The sequence below is a fragment of the Melanerpes formicivorus genome, unplaced genomic scaffold (genome assembly GCF_026170545.1).
Source record: "Melanerpes formicivorus ecotype bairdi unplaced genomic scaffold, bMelFor1.0.p_v2 SCAF_18, whole genome shotgun sequence".
Classification (NCBI taxonomy): Eukaryota; Metazoa; Chordata; class Aves; order Piciformes; family Picidae; genus Melanerpes; species Melanerpes formicivorus.
This window is the reverse complement of record NW_027142370.1, coordinates 14,068,108-14,089,199: the sequence shown is the minus strand read 5'-3', so window position 1 is coordinate 14,089,199 and position 21,092 is coordinate 14,068,108. Positions and strand designations below refer to the sequence as shown.

The 21,092-nt window shown below is 51.4% G+C and overlaps 1 protein-coding gene across 1 annotated transcript in view; it reads right to left on the bottom strand.

Moving 5' to 3' along the window:
- The window catches only part of SMOX (spermine oxidase), a 92,646-nt gene that overhangs the window by 10,558 nt on the left and 60,996 nt on the right, over nt 1-21,092 (bottom strand). Inside the window, exons 4-5 of the mRNA XM_068149687.1 lie at nt 10,134-10,307; nt 1,092-1,791 (exon numbers count right to left, since the gene is read on the bottom strand). Of these exons, the coding sequence (XP_068005788.1) occupies nt 1,092-1,791; nt 10,134-10,307 (874 nt within the window). The remainder of the gene's footprint in view (nt 1-1,091; nt 1,792-10,133; nt 10,308-21,092) is intronic.

Sequence of the window (21,092 nt, the reverse complement as noted above, 5' to 3'; positions counted from 1 at the left end):
CAATATCAGCAGCAAGGGAGCCCAAGAAGGAAGAGGGAGAGTTCCAGTGTGCCAAACGGAGACAGACCCAAAGGGCCAAATTCCCACTAAGGAATCAAGGTGTTTTTAAAACCCCAAAGGAGGCCTCAAGCAAGAAAAGTTGCAACAACCAAGGTTGTTTATCTGCTCTGGGAGATATCAGCATGGGAACAGCTTGGCCTGAAAGAGAAGAGCCTCCTGCTGCACTGCATAGTTGAAGCAGTTGGCCTGCTGACGTCAGGAGGAAAGGAGGTGTGCGTCTGCTGACGTTGTAGGGACACCCAACACCCCCAAAGCCAAATAGCTCAGGAGGCAGGAGCTGCCCAGAGTCCAGCATCCAGCAGTTCATCTACTCCTCTGCAGGCTGCAGGGCAGCCAGGGGTTCGTGGTCCAACAGAAAGGCAGCACCCAGAGAACTGAACCAAGGACTCAGCTTTGGTGGCTGTGCTAGGACTTGCTGATCCCAGGGTCTACCCTGTGGTTTCTGAAGAGACAAAAGAAATGTAACCTGCTCCCTGGAGGCGTTCAAGATCAGGTTGGACAGGGGACTGGTGTAGTGGGAGGGGTCCCTGCCCACTGGATGGTCTTCCAAGTCCCTTCCAACCCAACCCATTCTATGACTCTGTGAAGATGGGAACTCTCAAGATCAACGGATTCTCATGCTGAATGGCAAGTCAGGGGTGTGATTCAGCCACCACATCTCAGCTGATCTAACCAGGTCCAAGCCCACTGGCTCTAGAAGAGCTCAGCTGCTTTCCACGGCCGCGGTGAGTCCTCGGGAGTACAGCGGCCAACAGCTCCAGCTGCCAAAGAGCTGTTTGTGAGCAAATAAAGCAGAGGATGTGGAATCCTCCAGCACTTCTGCCCACCACTTCCTGAGCTGGTTCTCAGCCCCTCTGTATAAATAGCTGCCAGGCACACCCGGGCGGGAGGTGGAAGCAGAGGCAAAGGGACGCCAGGCGCCACGGAACTAAGGATTCCTGCCGCGCGCTGGCTTCCCGGCGCCTATCCCGCACCCCAGCCCCGCTCTCCCGCTCCTCCCCGCCCTCCAAAGGAACCGCAGCCCGGCTGACCTGTGAACTTCCGCAGCATCTCGGTGCAGGTCTCCGCCACGGTCTCATCGTCGCACTTCTCCATGATCAAGGCCTCCTCTCCGCAGATCCAGCCGCTCAGGACGTAGCCGTACCTCTCCGGCGGGTAGAGCACATCGAAGCTGCAGATCTTCTTGTACCACAGCTCCTCAGGGTAAGTCAAGCTCTCGCTTTCTGCCTCGTCCTCCCAGACAAACTGGATGCTGTTGCACTCGGAGCTCCAGAAAGGCTCCTCGAACTCCAGGAAGATCTTGTCGGTGGTGTTGATGCCCAGCTTCTCGATGGCCAGCGCCTTCTCCTCGGGCAGGCGGGGGTGAAAGAGGCTCTCGTGGCGCTTCTTCAGCACTCCCAGGGACACGGTCACGATGACGTGGTCGGCTGGGATGAACTCGCAGTCCTCGCACTCTACGAAGACGTCAGAGCCCTTGTCCTCCTCGGGCAGGTCGCTGTTGTGGTCAGCCACCCTCTCAATCTCCTTGCTGACTGACTGGTTCCAGTGGATGCACTTGACGGGCTTGCGGAGCTGAATGACGGACTCGGGAATGGAGCGAGCCAGAATCTCCACGACCTTTATGAAGCCGCAGGGGATGATGTGATGAGCCCCAGGGATTTCGGTCCACTCCCCAAACTCACTGAGCGAGACCTCATCCATGCTGTGGGAGCTGCTCTCACAACTCTCGACCTGAGGAAAAGCAACCCAAAGGCAACGTTGCCATGGAGCGACTTGTGTCACCCTGCTGCAGACTCAGTGCCAGCTTGCAAGGGACCCCAAGGATAGGATAGGAGGGAAGGGAAGGGAAGGGAAGGGAAGGGAAGGGAAGGGAAGGGAAGGGAAGGGAAGGGAAGGGAAGGGAAGGGAAGGGAAGGGAAGGGAAGGGAAGGGAAGGGAAGGGAAGGGAAGGGAAGGGAAGGGAAGGGAAGGGAAGGGGAGGGGAGGGGAGGGGAGGGGAGGGGAGGGGAGGGGAGGGGAGGGGAGGGGAGGGGAGGGGAGGGGAGGGGAGGGGAGGGGAGGGGAGGGGAGGGGAAGAGAAGAGAGGAGAGGAGAGGAGAGGAGAGGAGAGGAGGAGGAGAGGAGAGGAGAGGAGAGGAGAGGAGGAGAGGAGAGGAGAGGAGAGGAGAGGAGAGGAGAGGAGAGGAGAGGAGAGGAGAGGAGAGGAGAGGAGAGGAGAGGAGAGGAGAGGAGAGGAGAGGAGAGGAGAGGAGAGGAGAGGAGAGGAGAGGAGAGGAGAGGAGAGGAGAGGAGAGGAGAGGAGAGGAGAGGAGAGGAGAGGAGAGGAGAGGAGAGGAGAGGAGAGGAGAGGAGAGAGAGGAGAGGAGAGGAGAGGAGAGGAGAGGAGAGGAGAGGAGAGGAGAGGAGAGGAGAGGAGAGGAGAGGAGAGGAGAGGAGAGGAGAGGAGAGGAGAGGAGAGGAGAGGAGAGGAGAGGAGAGGAGAGGAGAGGAGAGGAGAGGAGAGGAGAGGAGAGGAGAGGAGAGGAGAGGAGAGGAGAGGAGAGGAGAGGAGAATAATAGAATAGACTAGACCAGGTTGGAAGAGACCTTCAAGATAATTGCATCCAACCTATCACCCCAACACCATCTAAGCAACTAAATCATTCCAATGGCCAAATAGAATAGAACAGGTTGGAAGAGACCTTTGAGATCATCAAGTCCAATCTATCACCCAACACCACCTAAGCAACTAACCCATGGCACCAAGCACCCCATCAAGTCTCCTCCTAAACACCTTATGGTGAGTCCACCACCTCCCTGGGCAGCACATTCCAATGGGCAATCACTCTCTCTGTGTAGATCTTCTTCCTAACCTCCAGCCTAAACCTCCCCTGGCACAGCCTGAGACTGTGTCCTCTTGTTCTGGTGCTGCTTGCCTGGGAGAAGAGACCAACCTCCACCTGGCTACAACCTCCCTTCAGGTAGTTGTAGAGAGCAATAAGGTCTCCCCTGAGCCTCCTCTTCTCCAGGCTAAGCAACCCCAGCTCCCTCAGCCTCTCCTCACAGGGCTGTGTTCCAAACCCCTCACCAACTTTGTTGCCCTTCTCTGGACACGTTCCTGGCCCAACCTTTCTAGGTGATGGTCTAGTTGAAATGAGCTGGCCCAGCAGCCTGTCAAGCTGAGGCTTAAAAGTGCCAAATGTAGAGGAAGCAGTGGAAGCAGTGGGAGGTGATTCTGAGCTCTGACTGTTCTCATGGGCAAACAGTTTTCTCCTGGAGTCCAATGGGACTCTCCCCAGCAGTAACTTGTCCCTATCACCCCTTGTCTTCTCCATGGGACTCCCTCTAAGAAGGGAGTCTCCATCCTCCTGTTAGCCACCCTCTCTGTACTGGTTCCTCTTCAGCTCAGTGCAGACAAGAGCATCAGTATGTGACAGAAGAACCAAATAGGAACAAAACCCCAACCAACTAGAGACACAGAACCTGAACACACCAAACAGAAGCCTGCAAGATGGAAATGAAGATGGATGTTCAGTGGAAAGATTAACCTCTGCTAAAAAATCCACCACCTCCCTTGGGAGATGATTCCAACGTCTGACTGTTCTCACTGTGAGACATTTTGTCCTGGAGCCTCCAAGGGCAGAGGAGCTGCACAAGCTGGGAGTCCTGAATCCCACTCTTAAACCACATCATTTGTGCTAAGCAACAAGTGCTTGGCCATAAGGCCTGAAAAAAAATCAATCCTTAGCCTTCCTTCCAGTCACAGAAATGTTCTGCCATGGTAAGAAGGTGCAGCAGCTTTGGTTGCACCAGCCAGGGTTCAGAGATGGTGTCTTTGCTTCTGCCTGGCTCTTGGTTACAGCTCTGCCTGCTTGCTGTCATTTAAAACCCACTGTCCTGGCCAGGGACTGGCTGCTTGGTGCTGCAGGGACAGAAGCTGGAGCTATGTTAATCAGATGCTTTTTCCCATGGTAATAAACATGCCCATGAGGAGCCATGAAAGGCTTTTGGCAGCTATCCCTGCTGCCTGCAGCTTTCAGCATGCTGTCAAACAGGCAGCAAGCTAATGATCTGCTGAGGGTGAGGGGACTCGGAGCAGCAGGCACTGGGGAAGGCAGAAAAGGGAAATGCCAATATGTGAGACACTTGTGTGGTCACAGAAGCTCTAGATTTGAGACCTCCACAGCCAAAGCTTCATAGAGTCACACAAGGCTTTGGTTGGAAGGGACTTCAAAAATCATCCAGTTCCAATCCCCATGCCATGGGCAGGGACACCTCCCACTAGCCCAGGTTGTTCAAGGCCTCATCCAACCTAGCCTTGAGCACCTCCAGGGAGAGGACATCCACAGCCTCCCTGGGCAACCTGTTCCAGTGTCTCACCACCCTCACTGGAAAGAATTTCTTCCCCATCTCCAGTTTAATTCTCCCTTCTTCCAGCTCCAAGCCATTGCCCCTCATCCTATCACTACAAGCCCTAGTAAAAAGTCCCTCCCCAATCCCTGGAAGAAAGGCAGGATGTTTGCCATGTCCTGGGGCGAATTCCCAATGGCAATACTGACACATGGGACACAGTGACCATAAACTCTTCAGATCACCAGAGTCACAATGGTTTACACACTAATTAAACACTGAAGGCAAAGAGAAGATGACAATACACTGGTTAGGCCACACCTTGAGTCCTGTGTCCAGTTCTGGGCCCCTCAGTTTAGGAAAGATGTTGAGTTGCTGGAAGGTGTCCAGAGAAGGGCAACAAAGCTGGGGAGGGGTCTGGAGCACAGCCCTGTGAGGAGAGGCTGAGGGAGCTGGGGTTGCTTAGCCTGGAGAAGAGGAGGCTCAGGGGTGGCCTTCTTGCTCTCTACAACTCCCTGAAGGGAGGTTGTAGCCAGGTGGGGGTTGGTCTCTTCTCTCAGGCACCCAGCACCAGAACAAGAGGACACAGTCTCAAGTTGTGCCAGGGGAGGTTCAGGCTGGATGTTAGGAAGAAATTCTTCCCAGAAAGAGAGATTGGGCATTGGAATGTGCTGCCCAGGGAGGTGGTGGAGTCACCATCCCTGGAGGCATTTAAGAGGAGACTGGATGAGGCACTTGGTGCCATGGTTTAGTTGATTAGATGGTGTTGGGTGACAGGTTGGACTCTATGATCTCAAAGCTCTTTTCCAACCTGGTTAATTCTATTCTATTCTATTCTATTCTATTCTATTCTATTCTATTCTATTCTATTCTATTCTATTCTATTCTATTCTATGCCCCTGTACACTGCACTGGTTAAGCCACACCTTGAGTCCTGTGTCCAGTTCTGGGCCCCTCAGTTTAGGAAGGAGGTTGACTTACTGGAAGGTGTCCAGAGAAGGGCAATGAAGTTGGTGAGGGGTTTGGAACACAGCCCTGTGAGGAGAGGCTGAGGGAGCTGGGGTTGCTTAGCCTGCAGAAGAGGAGACTCAGGGGTGACCTTCTTGCTCTCTACAACTACCTGAAGGGAGGTTGTAGACAGGAAGAGGTTGGTCTCTTCTCCCAGGCAGCCAGCACCAGAACAAGAGGACACAGTCTCAAGCTGCGCCAGGGGAGGTTTAGGTTGGATGTTAGGAAGAAGTTCTATACAGAGAGAGTGGTTGTCCATTGGAATGGGCTGCCCAGGGAGGTGGTGGAGTCACCATCACTGGATGTGTTCAGGAGACTTGATGGGGTGCTTGGTGCCATGAGTTAATTGTTTAGGTGGGTTGGATTGGTTGATGGGTTGGACATGATGATCTTGAAGGTCTCTTCCAACCTGGTCTGGTCTATCCTATCCTATCCTGTCCTATCCTATCCTATCCTAATTTCTTGTCCCAGCCTTAGGTCAGTTTTCTAGGCCTTTCCAGACTTTAAGGACTGTGTTTGGAAGCCTGGCAAGCCTGGACACTCACTCAACAGGCCCTTCAGCCTGCCTGGGTGTTCCAGCAGGCCACTCCACATTATGAAGATGGCAGAGTGGTGGCTGTTTGATTCTTTCACCCTTGGAGGAAAAATGCCAGGTAGACAAACAGGCAACCACCTGTCTAGGGATTGCCTGAAACACCAGCTAATCACTGCTCACTCAGCAGCCACTCTGATCTGACAGTCTTAAGTATCAGGAGCTTTGTTGTTCTCAGGTATTTACACATGAGAAGGGATTTGCAAGACCTGCAGAAAAGTTTCTGGCTGTGCTAACCTGTAGCAACCACAGAAGCAAGCACCAGGAAAGCCAGAGCTCTAGCACATGGCAAAGGCTGTCTGCACAGGGGATGCCAGGTGGATAGCACAGTCATTAACTCAGCTTCATGGGGGAGCTGTGCAAGCAGCCTGTGATACACTTGGGTTAGGACACTGAGATAGCACAAGAGAACACAAAGAGGACACAAATCAGTTGGAGAGGGTCCAGAGGAGGCTGCAAAGATGACCAGGGATCTGGAGCACCTCTTCTATGAGAACAGGCTGCAAGAGTTGGGGCTTTTCAGCCTGGAGAAGAGAAGGCTCTGGGGAGAACTTAGAACAGCCTTCCAGTACCTGAAGGGGGCCACAGGAAAGATTGGGAGGGACCTTTTACAAGGGCTTGTAGTGATAGGACAAGGGGCAATGGCTTTAAACTACAGCAGGGTAGATTCAGGTTGGATATTAGGAAGAAATTCTTTCCTGTGGGGATGGAGAGACATTGGAATGGGCTGCCCAGAGACCTTGTGGATGCCTCATCCCTGGAAGTATTTAAGAGCAGGCTGGATGAGGCTTTGAGCAACCTGCTCTAGTGGGAGGTGTCCCTGCCCATGGCACTGGGGGGTAGAACTAGATGATCTTTAAGGTCCCTTCCAGCTCAAGCCATTCTATGAAGAGCACTCAGGCTGCCTAGGTCCAAATCTCACTTTTATCACAGATCTCCTGTGAGACTCTTTAGCTCTTTATTTCTCCCTGTTTCAGCTCCCCACCTGCAGACACTGATTGAGATCCCCAGAATGCTGCCTGCCTCCCCTGCCTCATTTCATAAGCCTTTAAGTCATTATAATTAAAAGAGAAATGACTGTTACACTTGTGGAGTGCTTGATGCAGCATTAAATCCTCATCCCACAGAGATCTCATTTAGGCCAAGACATCAAGGAGATCAAAAGAACTAGGGAAGCTGTGAGGAAGGATGATTAGGACATGGGTTTGTACAATCCACTTTTGATTGTATTGCTTTCCCTTCAAAGGCTATCTGGGGATTTCTTCAGCAAATTACCAGTATCAAAGTGACATTTCTTCTGCTCTCTGAGATATGGACAGAAGCAGAAGGGAGTGAAAGACACTCAGGAAGGATCACAGGGTCCCAGGTGTGAGGCACAAGAGAAGACTTTACTATAAAGACTGTGATGATAGAGTAGCTTCAGGGGGTTAAGAAAACATTGAATCACAGCAGAAAATTCAACAGGGCTCAGGAAAGCCCTTTTTAATTAGAAAGGTGGAAGTTTTAGGCAAGAAAAGAAGAAGGAAAAAGAGCAAAGGTGTTATTTCTTCCAGCCCCCTGTGTTGGGATGCACCCCAGGAAGATAAGTATAAGCACCAACTGCCCTGGCTGCAAGAGACCACAGGAAGCAATTCAAAGACTTCATAGAATGGCTTGAGTTAAAAGGGAGCTTAAAGACCATCCAGTTCCATCCCCTTGCCACCAGCAGACCCACATCCTCAGTGCCTAGGGACACCTCCCTCTACAGCAGGTTGCTCAAAGCCTCATCCAGCCTAGTCTTAAACAATTCCATGTAGAAGGCATCCACAATGTCTCTGGGCAACCTGTTCCAGTGTCTCACCACCCTCAGCATCCCAAGGATGAACCAGGCTTAGCCAGGTGTCACAGAATCATAGCATGGTCCAGGCTGGAAGGGACCTCCAAAGGTCATCCAGTCTGACCTCCCTGTGGTCAGCAGGGACATCCCCAACTAGATCAGGCTGTCCAGGGCCTTGTTGAGTCTTACCTTTAGTTTCTCCAGGAAAGGAGCCTCAACCAGCTCCCTGGGCAACCTGTTTCAGTGCTTCACCACAGTGAAGAACTTCTTTCTGATATCCAATCTCATTCTGCCCTTCTCTAGTTTGAAGCCGTTGTCCCTTGTCCTGTCACTGCAGGCCTTTGCAAGCAGTCTCTCCCCATCCTTCTTGTAGCCCCCTCAGGTACTGGAAAGCTGCTATTAGGTCTCCCCAGAGCCTCCTCTTCTTCAGGCTGAACACCCCCAGCTCCCTCAGCCTGCTCTCATAGCAGAGGTGCTCCAACCTCCTGCCCATTTTCACGGCCCTCCTCTGGACCCTCTCCATCAGCTCCATGTCCTTCTTGTACTGAGGGCTCCAGACCTGGACACAGCACTTCAGGTGAGGTCTCACCAGAGCAAAGTGTCAGAATCACCTCTCTGGATCTGCTGGCAACACTGCTTTAGATGCAGCACGGGCTGCCATTGGTCTCCTGTGCTGCAAGCTCACACTGCCGGCTCCTGTCCAGCTTCTCACCCAGCAGCACCCCCAAGCCCTTTTCCTCAGGGCTGCTTTCTCACACTGTGACAGTTTCAGGCTATGCCTTTAAAAGTTAGCTGCAGATTTTCAAGCAGAAGGGTGAAGAAATACAAACAAATCCACAGCTGGGGGTAAAAAGGAAAACAAACGATTATTCCAAACTAACTTCATTGGCCAGATGTGTGAAAGGGGACCCTCAGCAGTCTCATTTCCCACATTCATTCTTTTCCTCCTTCACTGGCATGTTGCTTTCTGCTTCTGTTTCAGCTGGGAGGATTTATTGCTACCAGCTGACCTTGCAGATAAGACCAACTGAGCTCTCTCAAATCTCTTTTCTCTTTTCTTCTAATAAATTGGTTAGGCCACACCTTGAGTACTGTGTCCAGTTCTGGGCCCCTCAATTTAAGAAGGACATTGAGACACTTGAACATGTCCAGAGAAGGGCAACAAGGCTGGGGAGAGGCCTTGAGCACAGCCCTGTGAGGAGAGGCTGAGGGAGATGGGGTTGCTTAGCCTGGAGAAGAGGAGGTTCAGAGGAGACCTCATTTGTCTCTACAGCTCCCTGAAGGGAGGTTGTAGCCAGGTGGAGGTTGGTCTCTTCTCCCAAGCAACCAGCACCAGAACAAGAGGACACAGTCTCAAGCTGCTCCAGGGGAGGTTTAGGCTGGATGTTAGGAAGAAGTTCTTCCCAGAAAGAGAGACTGGCTACTGGAATGTGCTGTCTGCAAGAACCATCAGCAGAAGCAAAAGAAGTTGACTGCATTTCAGCTGTGGGGCCCAGACCTGCCCAGGTGGGTTGCAAAGAAGACCACAAAAATGATCCCAGAGCCTGAACCCCTCTGCTGTGAGGACAGGCTGAGAATCTTGGGGTTGATCAGCCTGGAAAACAGAAGGCTCCAGGGAGACCTTCAGGTGGCCTTTCAGTACTTAAAGGGTGGGTACAGGAAAGCAAGAAAGAGCCTTTTCACAAGGGCATGTAGTGATGGCTTTGAAAGAGGGGAGATTTAGACAGGATATTAGGAAGAAATTCTTCACTGTAAGGGTGGTGAGGCACTGGAACAGGATGCCCTGAGAGTTTGTGGAACCAGCACCAGAACAAGAGGACACAGTCTCAAGATGCACCAGGGGAAGTTTAGGCTGGGGATGAGGAGAAAGTTCTTCCCAGAGAGAGTTGTTAGCCATTGGAATGTGCTGCCCAGGGAGGTGGTGGAGTCACCATCCCTGGAGGTGTTCAAGAGGGCATTAGATGTGGCACTTGGTGCCATGGTTTAGTCCTCATGAGGTGTTGGGTGACAGGTTGGAATTGATGATCCGTGAGGTCTCTTCCAGCCTTACTGATTCTATGAGAAGGGGGAGGGAAGGTTAGGGGGGAAGCAGGGGGACCTGCATAACATTGTAAATCCTGTGTATTTGGACACACTCATTGCATTCCATTGCAGAGTGTAGCTATTGCTTGTAAATACAGCTTCCCTTTGCTTCCCTGACTGAGCGAGCCGAGTTTTGTTAACGCTGGTGGGCCAAACCATCACAAACACCTCACCCCCCAGCCTGAACTGATAGTGTCAAAGGTGTGCTCTTAGCTAAACCCAAAAGACAATGCCCTGCACACTCACCTTCAGGTACTGCTGGATCATGGCTAGTTTCAGCCTCTTGATGGCCTCTGTGTCATCCGGGTCGGCCTTGACGCGCTTGCGCACTACGTCCCGTGTGAAGACACCCACACTGTTCTGGCTCTCAGCATTGACTGGTTTACCTCGTTGGAAGAACTCCTGAGTCAGGTTATAGACCTGCCAGAGACAGGGCAGAACATTGGACAACGTGATTCACAGCAGAGTCACAGAATCAACCAGGTTGGAAGAGACCTCCATGATTATCAAGTCCAACTGATCAGCCAACCCGAACTGATCAACCAGACCATGGCACTAAGTGCCTCGTCCCTCGTCCCTCAGAGACCTTGACTCCACCACCTCCCAGGGCAGCCCATTCCACTGGGTAATCTCTCTCTCTCTGTGATGAACTTCTTTCTAAGATCAAGCCTAAACTTCCCCCTGCACAGCTTGAGATTGTGTCCTCTTGTTCTGGTGCTGGTTGCCTGAGAGAAGAGACCAACCCCCTCCTGGCTACAACCTCCCTTCAGGGAGTTGCCTAGGGAGGTGGTAGAGTCACCATCAGTGGAGGTGTTTAGGAAGAGACTGGATGGAGTGCTTGGTGCCATGGTTTAGTTAATTAGATGGTGTTGGGTGATAGGTTGGACTTGATGATCATGAAGGTCTTTTCCAACCTGGTTAATTCCATTCCATTCCATTCCATTCCATTCCATTCCATTCCATTCCATTCCATTCCATTCCATTCCACTCCACTCCACTCCACTCCACTCTACTCTATTCTATTCTATTCTATTCCATTCCATTCCACTCCATTCCATTCCATTCCATTCTATTCTATTCCATTCCATTCCATTCCATTCCATTCCAACTGGAATAGAAGAGAATTCTAAAGCAACCATCCACCTTGACCTCCTGCTTGAGGCTGGCTGGAGTGATCTGAACTTCTGTCTCTAATATTACCAGAAGAGCCTGCAGTTGAAACATGGCTCTTCACTTCCATGGGAAAACTCTGAGGAATCTTTTAACACAGGAAAGCTTTCAAAGGTGCCTCCCAGAAGTGCAACTCATCCCATTAGTGACTTGTTTGTGGAGAAGGTGTCGCCCTCTCGTTTCTGTCACACCACAGGGGTGCACAGCACTCTTTCAAGCAGAAGAGCTATGTCCCTGCTTCCTGCTGGAGGTGGTTTCATTCCAACTGAAGATCATTTTTTGGAGACAGATTATTTGGTCATACTGAGAAGCTCCACTCAAAAGTAAATGCCTGGTAGGAAGCAGGTGATTCTCCCCCTCTGCTTCACTCTCATGGGACTCCACCTGGAGTACTGTGTTCAGCTCTGGGACTCCCAGCTTAAGAAACACATGGAGCTGTTTGAGCAGGTCCAGAGGAGGGCCATGACAATCATCAGAAGGACTGAGGATCTCCCCTATGAGGACAGGCTATGACGCTGGGGTTGCTCAGCCTAGAAATGGGAAGAAATGGGGGTTGGTCTCTTCTCCCAGGCAACCAGCACCAGAACAAGAGGACACAGTCTCAAGCTGTGCCAGGGGAAGTTTAGGCTGGTGGTGAGGAGAAAGTTCTTCACAGAAAGAGGCCATCGGAATGTGCTGCCCAGGGAGGTGGTGGAGTCACCATCCCTGGAGGTGTTCAAGAGGGGATTGGATGTGGCACTTGAAGCCATGGTTTAGTTGTCATGAGGTGTTGGGTAATATGTTGGACCTCTGAGGTCTTTTCCAACCTTATTGATTCTATGATTCTCAGGCTTCAGGGAGACCTACTTGTGGCCTTTCAGTACTTAAAGGGGGCTACAGGGACTCTTCATCAGGGAATGGGGTGACATGACAAGGATTAATGGTTCTACACTGAAAGAGATTCAGATATTGAAAAGAAATTGTTCACTGTGAAGGTGATGAGACACTGGAACAGGTTGTCCAGAGAAGTTGTGGATGCTCCATCCCTGGAAGTGTTCAAGGCCAGGTTAGATGGGACTTTGAGTGACTTGATCTAGTGGAAGGTGTCCAGGCCTATGGGCAAGGAGATTGGAACTAGGTGATCTCAAAGATCTCTGCCAACACAGGCTCTGCTGATACAGCTAATTCACCAGGGTGTGGGTTCTTCCCTGTTTTATTGTCCTAGAAGCTTGGTTTTCACTTGGGTTTTAACAATAAAGTGAATTTGAGGGGGCAAAAGACAGGGGATGAAGAGGAAGGGTGAGGAAAAAAGGCAGCAGCAGCAAGAGTGAGAGAGAGCAGGTCTGTGAGTGACTGGAGGACAGTGAGTAGATTAGGACACATAAGGCATGAGGAGGAAACTGAAACAGAAAATATCTGAAACAATGAGAAAAGGGGAAAATAAATTACAAACCCAAGGAGCTCATCACAAGAGAAATGAGTAGAATTGGTGAGGACAGAGGGGAACTGCAGACACTGAGTGGGGCAGAGCCTTCCCAAGGACACTTGCAGACAGGAAAGGTGGAGACCAATGCCCTACATGCAGTGAAACAAAGGAAAGCAAAGAGTGCCTTGTCTGTTCCCCAGTGCCCTCCAGCATCCCACAGCTCTCAGGGCTGCTGATTTCTGAGGCCCGGACCACTTCCAACCAGCCTGAGCTGCAGACCTTGTGTCAGCACAACTCAGCTCAGCTTTCATAAGCTGCTTGCAGAGTGTAAGCAGATAACACATTCACAAGACAAGCAAAGCTGTGCTAAAACCCAGCTACCATTTGGCCAAAAAGGGTAAGTGAGCCATGGGGGTGTTTTTATTAACCATTGTATCCTTCATTGCCCAACAGAGGAAAGAGCAGAGATGCACATTCCCTGTGGTGCAAACACTGAGTGGGGCCTTTCCTAGAGCTGTCATCCCACAGGTCAGGCAGCAGGTAAGGATAACCACCACCAGGATTTATCAGTTGTTCTCACAAGCCCTGTTATTTCCTTGCTCTCCCCTTCTTGAGGCTGCTGAACCATCTGAGGAGGAGCAGAAGACAAAATTGTTGTAGGCAAGAAGGAAGAGGAGAAGCAACAGCAAAGGCACAGAAACACAGAGTGGTAGGGATCAGAAGGGACATCTGGAGATCCAGTCCAAGCCCCTTGGCCAAGGCAGCTCCACACAGGAATGCATCCAAGCAGGTTTTGAATGTCTCCAGAGATGCAGACCCCACCACCTCTCTGGACAGCCTGCTCCAGTGCTCAAATTAAAGAAGTTCCTCCTCATGTTTAGATGGAGGAGGAAGTCCTTCATTAAAAGCTATATTGTCATGATAAAAGAATCCAACAGACACTCAAAAGATGTCCTTTACTGCAGGCATGCAGTGACCACATCCTATGGAAGAAACTACAGGAAAGGCTCCCTGCACATCCCTTTGCAGGCAGGTTTCTAATCAAGTAGGAGTAGGATTGTACTGTCTGCAGTTGAAACAATCAAAGCTTTCCTTCCCTGGGCAGGAAACTGCTCACACTCACAGCAAGCATCCTCATGCCCATGAGACCACCTCTGAGGTCACTGGGAACAGGCAGAGGTGAGATCTGAAAAACATTCCCCTTCAGTCACTTCATCCCAATGTGATGGACAAAGGGCTCCTGAGAGAGGGGCTTTAGTTCCATGAGCCTGGTGAAAGGTACAATAACCCCATGCAGTGCTACAGGCTGGGGTCAGAGTGGCTGCAGAGCAGCCAGGCAGAGAGGGACCTGGGGGTATTGATTGACAGTAGGCTGAACATGAGCCAGCAGTGTGCCCAGGTGGCCAAGAAGGCCAATGGCATCCTGGCCTGTATCAGGAACAGTGTGGCCAGCAGGAACAGGGAGGTCATTGTGCCCTGTGCTCAGCACTGGTTAAGCCACACCTTGAGTCCTGTGTCCAGTTCTGGGCTCCTCAGTTTAAGAAGGACATTGAGACTCTTGAATGTGTCCAGAGAAGGGCAGTGAGGCTGGGGAGAGGCCTTGAGCACAGCCCTGTGAGGAGAGGCTGAGGGAGATGGGGTTGCTTAGCCTGGAGAAGAGGAGGCTCAGGGGAGACCTTCTTGCTCTCTACAACTACCTGAAGGGAGGTTGTAGCCAGGTGGGGGTTGGTCTCTTCTCCCAAGCAACCAGCACCAGAACAAGAGGACACGGTCTCAAGCTGTGCCAGGGGAGGTTCAGTTCTTCCCAGAAAGAGAGATTGGCCATTGGAATGTGCTGTCTGCAAGAACCATCAGCAGAAGCAAAAGAAGTTGACTGCATTTCAGCTGTGGGGCCCAGACCTGCCCAGGTGGGTTGCAAAGAAGACCACAAAAATGATCCCAGAGCCTGAACCCCTCTGCTGTGAGGACAGGCTGAGAATCTTGGGGCTGATCAGCCTGGAAAACAGAAGACTCCAGGGAGACCTTCAGGTGGCCTTTCAGTACTTAAAGGGTGGGTACAGGAAAGCAAGAAAGAGCCTTTTCACAAGGGCATGTAGTGATGGCTTTGAAAGAGGGGAGATATAGACAGGATATGAGGAAGAATTTTAGGCAGGATATTAGGAAGAAATTCTTCACTATGAGGGTGGTGAGGCACTGGAACAGGATGCCCTGAGAGTTTGTGGAAGCCCCCTCCCTGAAAATGTTCAAGGTCAGACTGAAGAGGGTCTTGAGCAACCTGCTCTAGGGAAAGGTGCCCCTGCCCATGGCAGGGCATTGGAAGTGGATGGCCTTTAAGGTCTCTGCCAACCTAAACCAGTCTGTGATTGTATCCATCCCAAGCAGCTCTTCATTCTAAGCAGATTTCCTTTGCTAATTCTGAGGGTTTACATAAAATCCTGCAAGGAAATGGGGCCAAAGGGCAGAAATTAAAAGGAGTTAATTGAAGGGCCATGAAAATGGTTTCACTTCAGCTTACACCTTTGGTCCCCACAACCAAGGGGCTTTGCAGTGAACGTGGGTCCCAGCAAGGATGTCCTCTCTGTTACCTACAGGCTTCCACCTCCATGTGTTTACTACATACATGCTCCTCCAGCACAGGAAGAGGCAGCCTCTTAGGAAGAACAAATCTAAATAAAGAAGTCCCCCAGCACTGAAGGAGGTCAGGAAAGCACATCCCAGTCCATGCTCCTTCCTGTCAGCACTGCTGACGAGCTGGGGCATTGTCTTTTTCCTCACTTGGCTTGAAAACTGCAGTGATTTAATCCCCAGGCAGCAAAAAGCCTTCAGCAGAGGTAGGTGAAGGCTGTTAGCAGGCCACACATCTGTCACTGCCATAGAGGGGCAGGGAGGGGACGGTGACTCTCGGTGGCCCTTTGGTGCTGCTTTCTAAGATAATGCAAGGCAAGGCACTGGAGCTTAATTGGGGATGGCAGGAAGCCCAGCACAGGGCAGGGGGAGTGAGAAGGGTGGAAAACTTTGTCATTCGTTGGCTGCATCCCACCCCCAGAAGCTGTGCAGCACACAGGAGAAAGCTGACAGATAACAAGGCCATTAATTAGCTGATTGTTAAGGGGAAGGTTCCTGTGAAGCAGGTCTTTGGGGACCACATCCTGACTGAAAAGACCAAGTCAAAACAGGCACTTTTTCTGCATCAGGCTGGCTGAAGGACTGCAAAATAATCAGGCAGGCAAAGCAGTGCAGTGCTGCACCTGCAGTTCACTTGTCAAGCTCACTGCCTCCCGCTCACCCTTTGCTAATACCTGGCACTTGGCCTTAAAAACCTCCTTGGAGAGTGAAATGAAGACTTAGCAGGGACAGGAGAGTTGCTCAGAGGTCACTTGTCCCTGTTTGCATTTTCCCAGCAGTTACACACAGACAGGGAAGCTGCAGGGATTACCCTCAAGGGTCAGACTCCTGTCACTTTTCTTCAGCCCTAGGATTCCCCCAGTTATCCACCCAAAACAGTGGGGTCACAGCAATGAGGAAAAGGCTGGAAACTCTCTGCTGTGAGGCCAGGCTAAGAGAATTGGGGTTCTTCAGCCTGGAGATGAGAAGGCTCCAGGGAGACCTTCTGGTGGCCTTTCAGGACTTGAAGGAGCTGATCAGTAAGCTGGGGACCGACACTTCAGCAGGGTCTATTGTGATGGTTTGAGACTGAAAGAGGGAGGTTCAGACTAGGGAGAAGGAAGATTTTTTTACTGGCCCAGGTTGCCCAGAGAGGTGGGAGATGCCCCATCCCTGCAACCATTCATGGTCAGGTTGGTTGGGGCTGGGAGCAGCCTGCTTTAGTTGCAGATGCCCCTGCTGACTGCAAGGGTTTGGACTAGGTGACCCTTAAAGGTCCCTTCCAACCCAAAGCATTCTCTGATTCTATGTTCCCAACAGGAGTGGAGAGGAAGGTGGGAACACTATGAATTCTTGGGGTGGACAGTTACACCTTGGTGACCCTTCCAAGTGCTAGTGTCCCCTTCCTTTGAGAGACTGACCAAGTGGACTGATGCTGAGCCTGTGCAGAGCCAGACCAGCACAGTCTGTGGTTTAAGGAGGGCAGTGTCCTGTCATCAGCAGGCTCAGTGCTCTTTGTTATGGTGCAACACCTGGTTGGAAATGCAGATAACTGCTCTCCAGTACTGAAGACCTTCCTTGCAGGCTCTGCTGGGTTTTCAGTGCTCTCACAGAGGAATATTTGGGTCACCTTGGTCTCAAGTTTGTGACTGATCATGACTGACTTCAGTGCAGTGCAGCAGCCTCTCGTAGGGACCTTTCTGCTAGAGAAAAGAAGAGCTGGGCAGTCCTACTGCTCACAACCAAATAAAGGCTTCTGTCAGGCATCCCTACAGCTATTAAAAATTCAGGCTCCTGAGAACAAAAAGAAGCAAAACTTCCATTGAAGTGGAAGAAGCCAGCCAAGAAAGCTTGGACAAGTGCCTGGAAAAAGCCCAAGGACTTTCCAAATGAACCAGTGAGGCAGAGCTCTGGAGGTACTGGGCTGCCTTGCCTCGCACCAGGGAAACTCAGCACAGAGCAGATGCTTCACTTGCCGGGCTCCAGCTTCAGTGACTCCACAGACCCAGGTGAAACACCCAAGGGACACCCTCCACTCTCTGCATGCACTGGAGTTTGGTGCCCAGATGACAAGATAACTGGGGTGGGAGAGAGATCCAGCTGGAGGAGCAGAGCTGGAGGCACATGCTGGAGCCCAAGCAGATGGCAGCAGCTGCAGCATCAGGAGGGCAGTGTGTGAGTGCTGGGGAAGGAAGCCGGCTGTGCAGCCACTGAAACCCTGACAAATTTAGTCCTGTTCATTCAGCACTACATTTTCCACTGCCCATGCCAGAGCCCCAGCCCTGAGCAGGCTTTGCATCCATCCTGTGGTTGGTGGGGTTTTTGTTTCTTGCCAAGTGAGGACAGTGTGTGTCACAGCCTTTGCTAGCTCAGCCTCTTCTAAAGGGGGAGATGAAGCCAGAGATGAATGACCTATGGGTGGGATTGCTGCGACTGAGAAGGGTCTGGGAGCTCCTGCAAGGTAGAGGAGGAGCCTGACTTCAGGATTTTGGTGATCTTTTTATCCTGGACAACCTCTCAAAACACTTGCTTCCTCCAAAAGATGTAGAGATGTAGAGTCAGACTGGAGATTAGGACAAAATTCTCCACAGTGAGGGTGGTGAGACACTGCAACAGGTTGTGGATGCCCCCTCCTTGGAGGTGTTCAAGGCCAGGCTGGGCAAGGCCTTGAGCAATCTGGTCTATAGAATCATAGAATCAACCAGGCTGGAAAAGACCTCAGAGATCATCAACTCCAACCTATTACCTAATACCTAACACCTCCTGAGAGCTAAAGCATGGCTCCAAGTGCCAGGCTGGATGGGGCTCTGAGCAACCTGATCTAATGGAAGGTGTCCCTGCCAATGGCAGGTGGCTTGGACCTAGGTGACCTTTAAGGTCCCTTCCAACCCAAATCATTCTATGAATCTATGAACTGAATAGCAAATTGCTACTGCTCCTCCCCAGCATCCATTTCATCACCAGGGAAATCAAGAGACTCTTGGCCAGCCAGGAATGAAAAAAACCAATAATGACAGAATAGACTCTAGTGAAAATTAAGAGAAAGTCCTGAAGGAGTAAGGGACTTGACAAAACACAAACCAGAAATGCATCAGGCAGGCTCAGCAGGTGTAAAGAGAGACATGCTCTGCACCTAAGGTGGCAGAGGAAAAGGCTCCCGAAGCCACATGCCTGCTGCACTGAGGCACTTGGTACTTGTGTTTCATAGTTTCATAGTTTCCTTCAGGGTTGGAAGGGACCACAGGGATCATCTAGTTCCAACCCCCCTGCCATGGGCAGGGACACCCCACACTACATCAGCCTGGCCAGAGCCTCATCCAGCCTGCTCTTAAACACCTCCAGGGACGGGGCCTCGACCACCTCCCTGGACAACACATTCCAGGGTTTCACCACTCTCATGGTGAAGAACTTCCTCCTCACCTCCAGCCTGAATCTCCCCACCTCCAGCTTCATTCCATTCCCCCTAGTCCTATCACTACCTGAGATCCTGAGCAGTCCCTCCCCAGCCTTCCTGTAGCCCCCTTCAGATACTGGAAGGCCACAATGAGGTCACCTGGGAGCCTTCTCTTCTGCAGACTGAACAGCCCCAACTCCTTCAGTCTGTCCTCACAGGAGAGGTGCTCCAGCTCTCTGCTCATCCTCCTGGCCCTTCTCTGGACACGCTCCAGCACCTCTACACCCCTCTTGTAATAGGGGCTCCAGAACTGGACACAGTACTCCAGGTGGGGTCTCACCAGGGCTGAGTAGAGGGGGAGGATCACCTCCCTTGACCTGCTGGCCACACTTCTCCTGATGCAGCCCAGGATCTGATTGGCTTTGTGGGCTGCAAGTGCACACTGAGAGCTCCTGGTGAGCTTTTTGTCCACCAGCACCCCCAAGTCTCTCTCCTCAGGGCTACTTTCCAGCCAGTCACTGCCCAGCCTGTATTTGTGCCTGGGATTGCCTCAACCCAGATGCAGGACCCTGCACTTGCTGTTATTGAACTTCATGAGGTTGGCTTGTGCCCACCTCTCCAGCCTGTCCAGGTCCCTCTGGATGGCCTCCCTTCCCTCCAGCGTGTCTGCTGCACCACACAGCTTGGTGTCATCAGCAAACCTGCTGAGGGTGCACTCAATGCCACTGTCCATGTCACCCACAAAGATGTTGAACAAGACAGGTCCCGGGACTGATCCCTGAGGGACTCCGCTTGTCACTGTTCCATACCATCTTTTTTCACTGGAGACTTTCAGGAGATCACACAGCTCACTTTCATGCCCAGACTTTTCCTACACAGCAGCACAGGGGAGACCTCCACTCAGCTCTATGAAATCACCACAGATGGTCCAATCTAACAGGCCAAACAGGCTGGGACAAGGAGCTCAACAAAACCCCAGTTCAGGAGAGACAGGGAGGTGGTGGAGTCACCATCCCTGGAGGTGATTAAGAGGGGATTGGATGTGGCACTTGGTGCCATGGTCTAGTCTTGAGGTCTGTGGTGACAGGTTGGACTTGATGATCTTTGAGGTCTCTTCCAACCTTGGTGATTCTGTGATACTACTGGAGAGAGTCCAACAGACAGCTACAAAGATGATGAAGGCACTTGAACATCTCTCCTATGAAGAAAGGCTGAGAGACCTGGGGCTGTTTGGTCTGGAGAAGGCTGAGAGGGGATCTAATCAATTACTATAAATATCTGAGGGCTGGGTGTCAAGACAAAAGGATCTTTATGGTGGTGCCCAGTGATAGGAGAAGGTACTAGCTGGAACCCAGGAAGTTCCACCTCAACGTGAGGAGACACTTAAGGGTGAGGGTGCTGGACCGCTGGAACAGGCTGCCCAGAGAGGTTGTGGAGTCTCCTTCTCTGGAGACTTTCAAAATCCACCTGGATGTGCTCCTGTGTGACCTGCCCTAGGTGATCCTGCTCTGGTAGGGGGTTGGATTTGATGAGCTTCCAACCCCTAGCATTCTACCATTCCGTGATGAGCCACCCCTGGGAGAAACTCCAGCTCACTGCGAAGGAAAAGAGAGCAATCACCTCCCCAGCAACAGCAGCTAGAGGCTGGCTGATGTCCTCTTCTTGGCTGAACCTGTCCCTCACATATTTTTTCTGGCAGGGAGTAGCTGTGGACATTTTTACAACGCCTAAGTGTGAAAGCCTTCTCCGTCTCCTAGCGATAAAGATATCCTGTGGCAACGATAAGCTAATTAGGTGTTGTGTAAAGAAGATTAACTTTTAATGTGCTGCTCTCATGTCACTGCCTGTCCCCTTTCTGGGGCTGTAAGGAAAAAAAAAACACAACCTAAAACCCTTTAAAGAGGCTTGATTTCCCCAATTAATCATTCCTAAAACACCAGCACACTGACGCTGCCTTTATCTTATCAGCTGCACCTCCAAGCTAAGCAAGCTCTCATCTTTGTATTCTCTCCTCATTTCAGAGCCTGCCTGCCTCTGACACCCTCCCTGGCTGGAGATTTTCCTCTCATCTGTGAGACAGGATGAGCATGGAGGTGTTCCACTTGCATCAATGATGCTGTTCACCACAGCGTTTTCACTCCCTCCCTCTCCCTGTTCCAGTCTCAGCTGCTGTTAATCTCCCTGCACACGTCTCACCTGTCAACTCTGTTTCCCCTGGTTCTCTTTGCAATCCAGTGAGATGAAAAAGTTGTTCAGATCACAGAATCATTTTGCATGGTAAAGACCTTTCAGATCATCCAAGTCCAACCATTCTCTAACTCTGCCAAGGCTGGTGCTAGACCATGGCCCTCAGCACCACATCTAGTATCATAGTATCATAGCATCATAGTATCAGTCAGAGTTGGAAGGGACCACAAGGATCATCCAGTTCCAACCCCCCTGCCATGGCCAGGGACACCCCACACTAGATCAGCCTGGCCACAGCCTCATCCAGCCTGGGCTTAAACACCTCCAGGGACAGGGCCTCAACCACCTCCCTGGACAACCCATTCCAGGGCTTCACCACTCTCATGGGGAAGAACTTCCTCCTCACCTCCAGCCTGAATCTCCCCACCTCCAGCTTCATTCCACT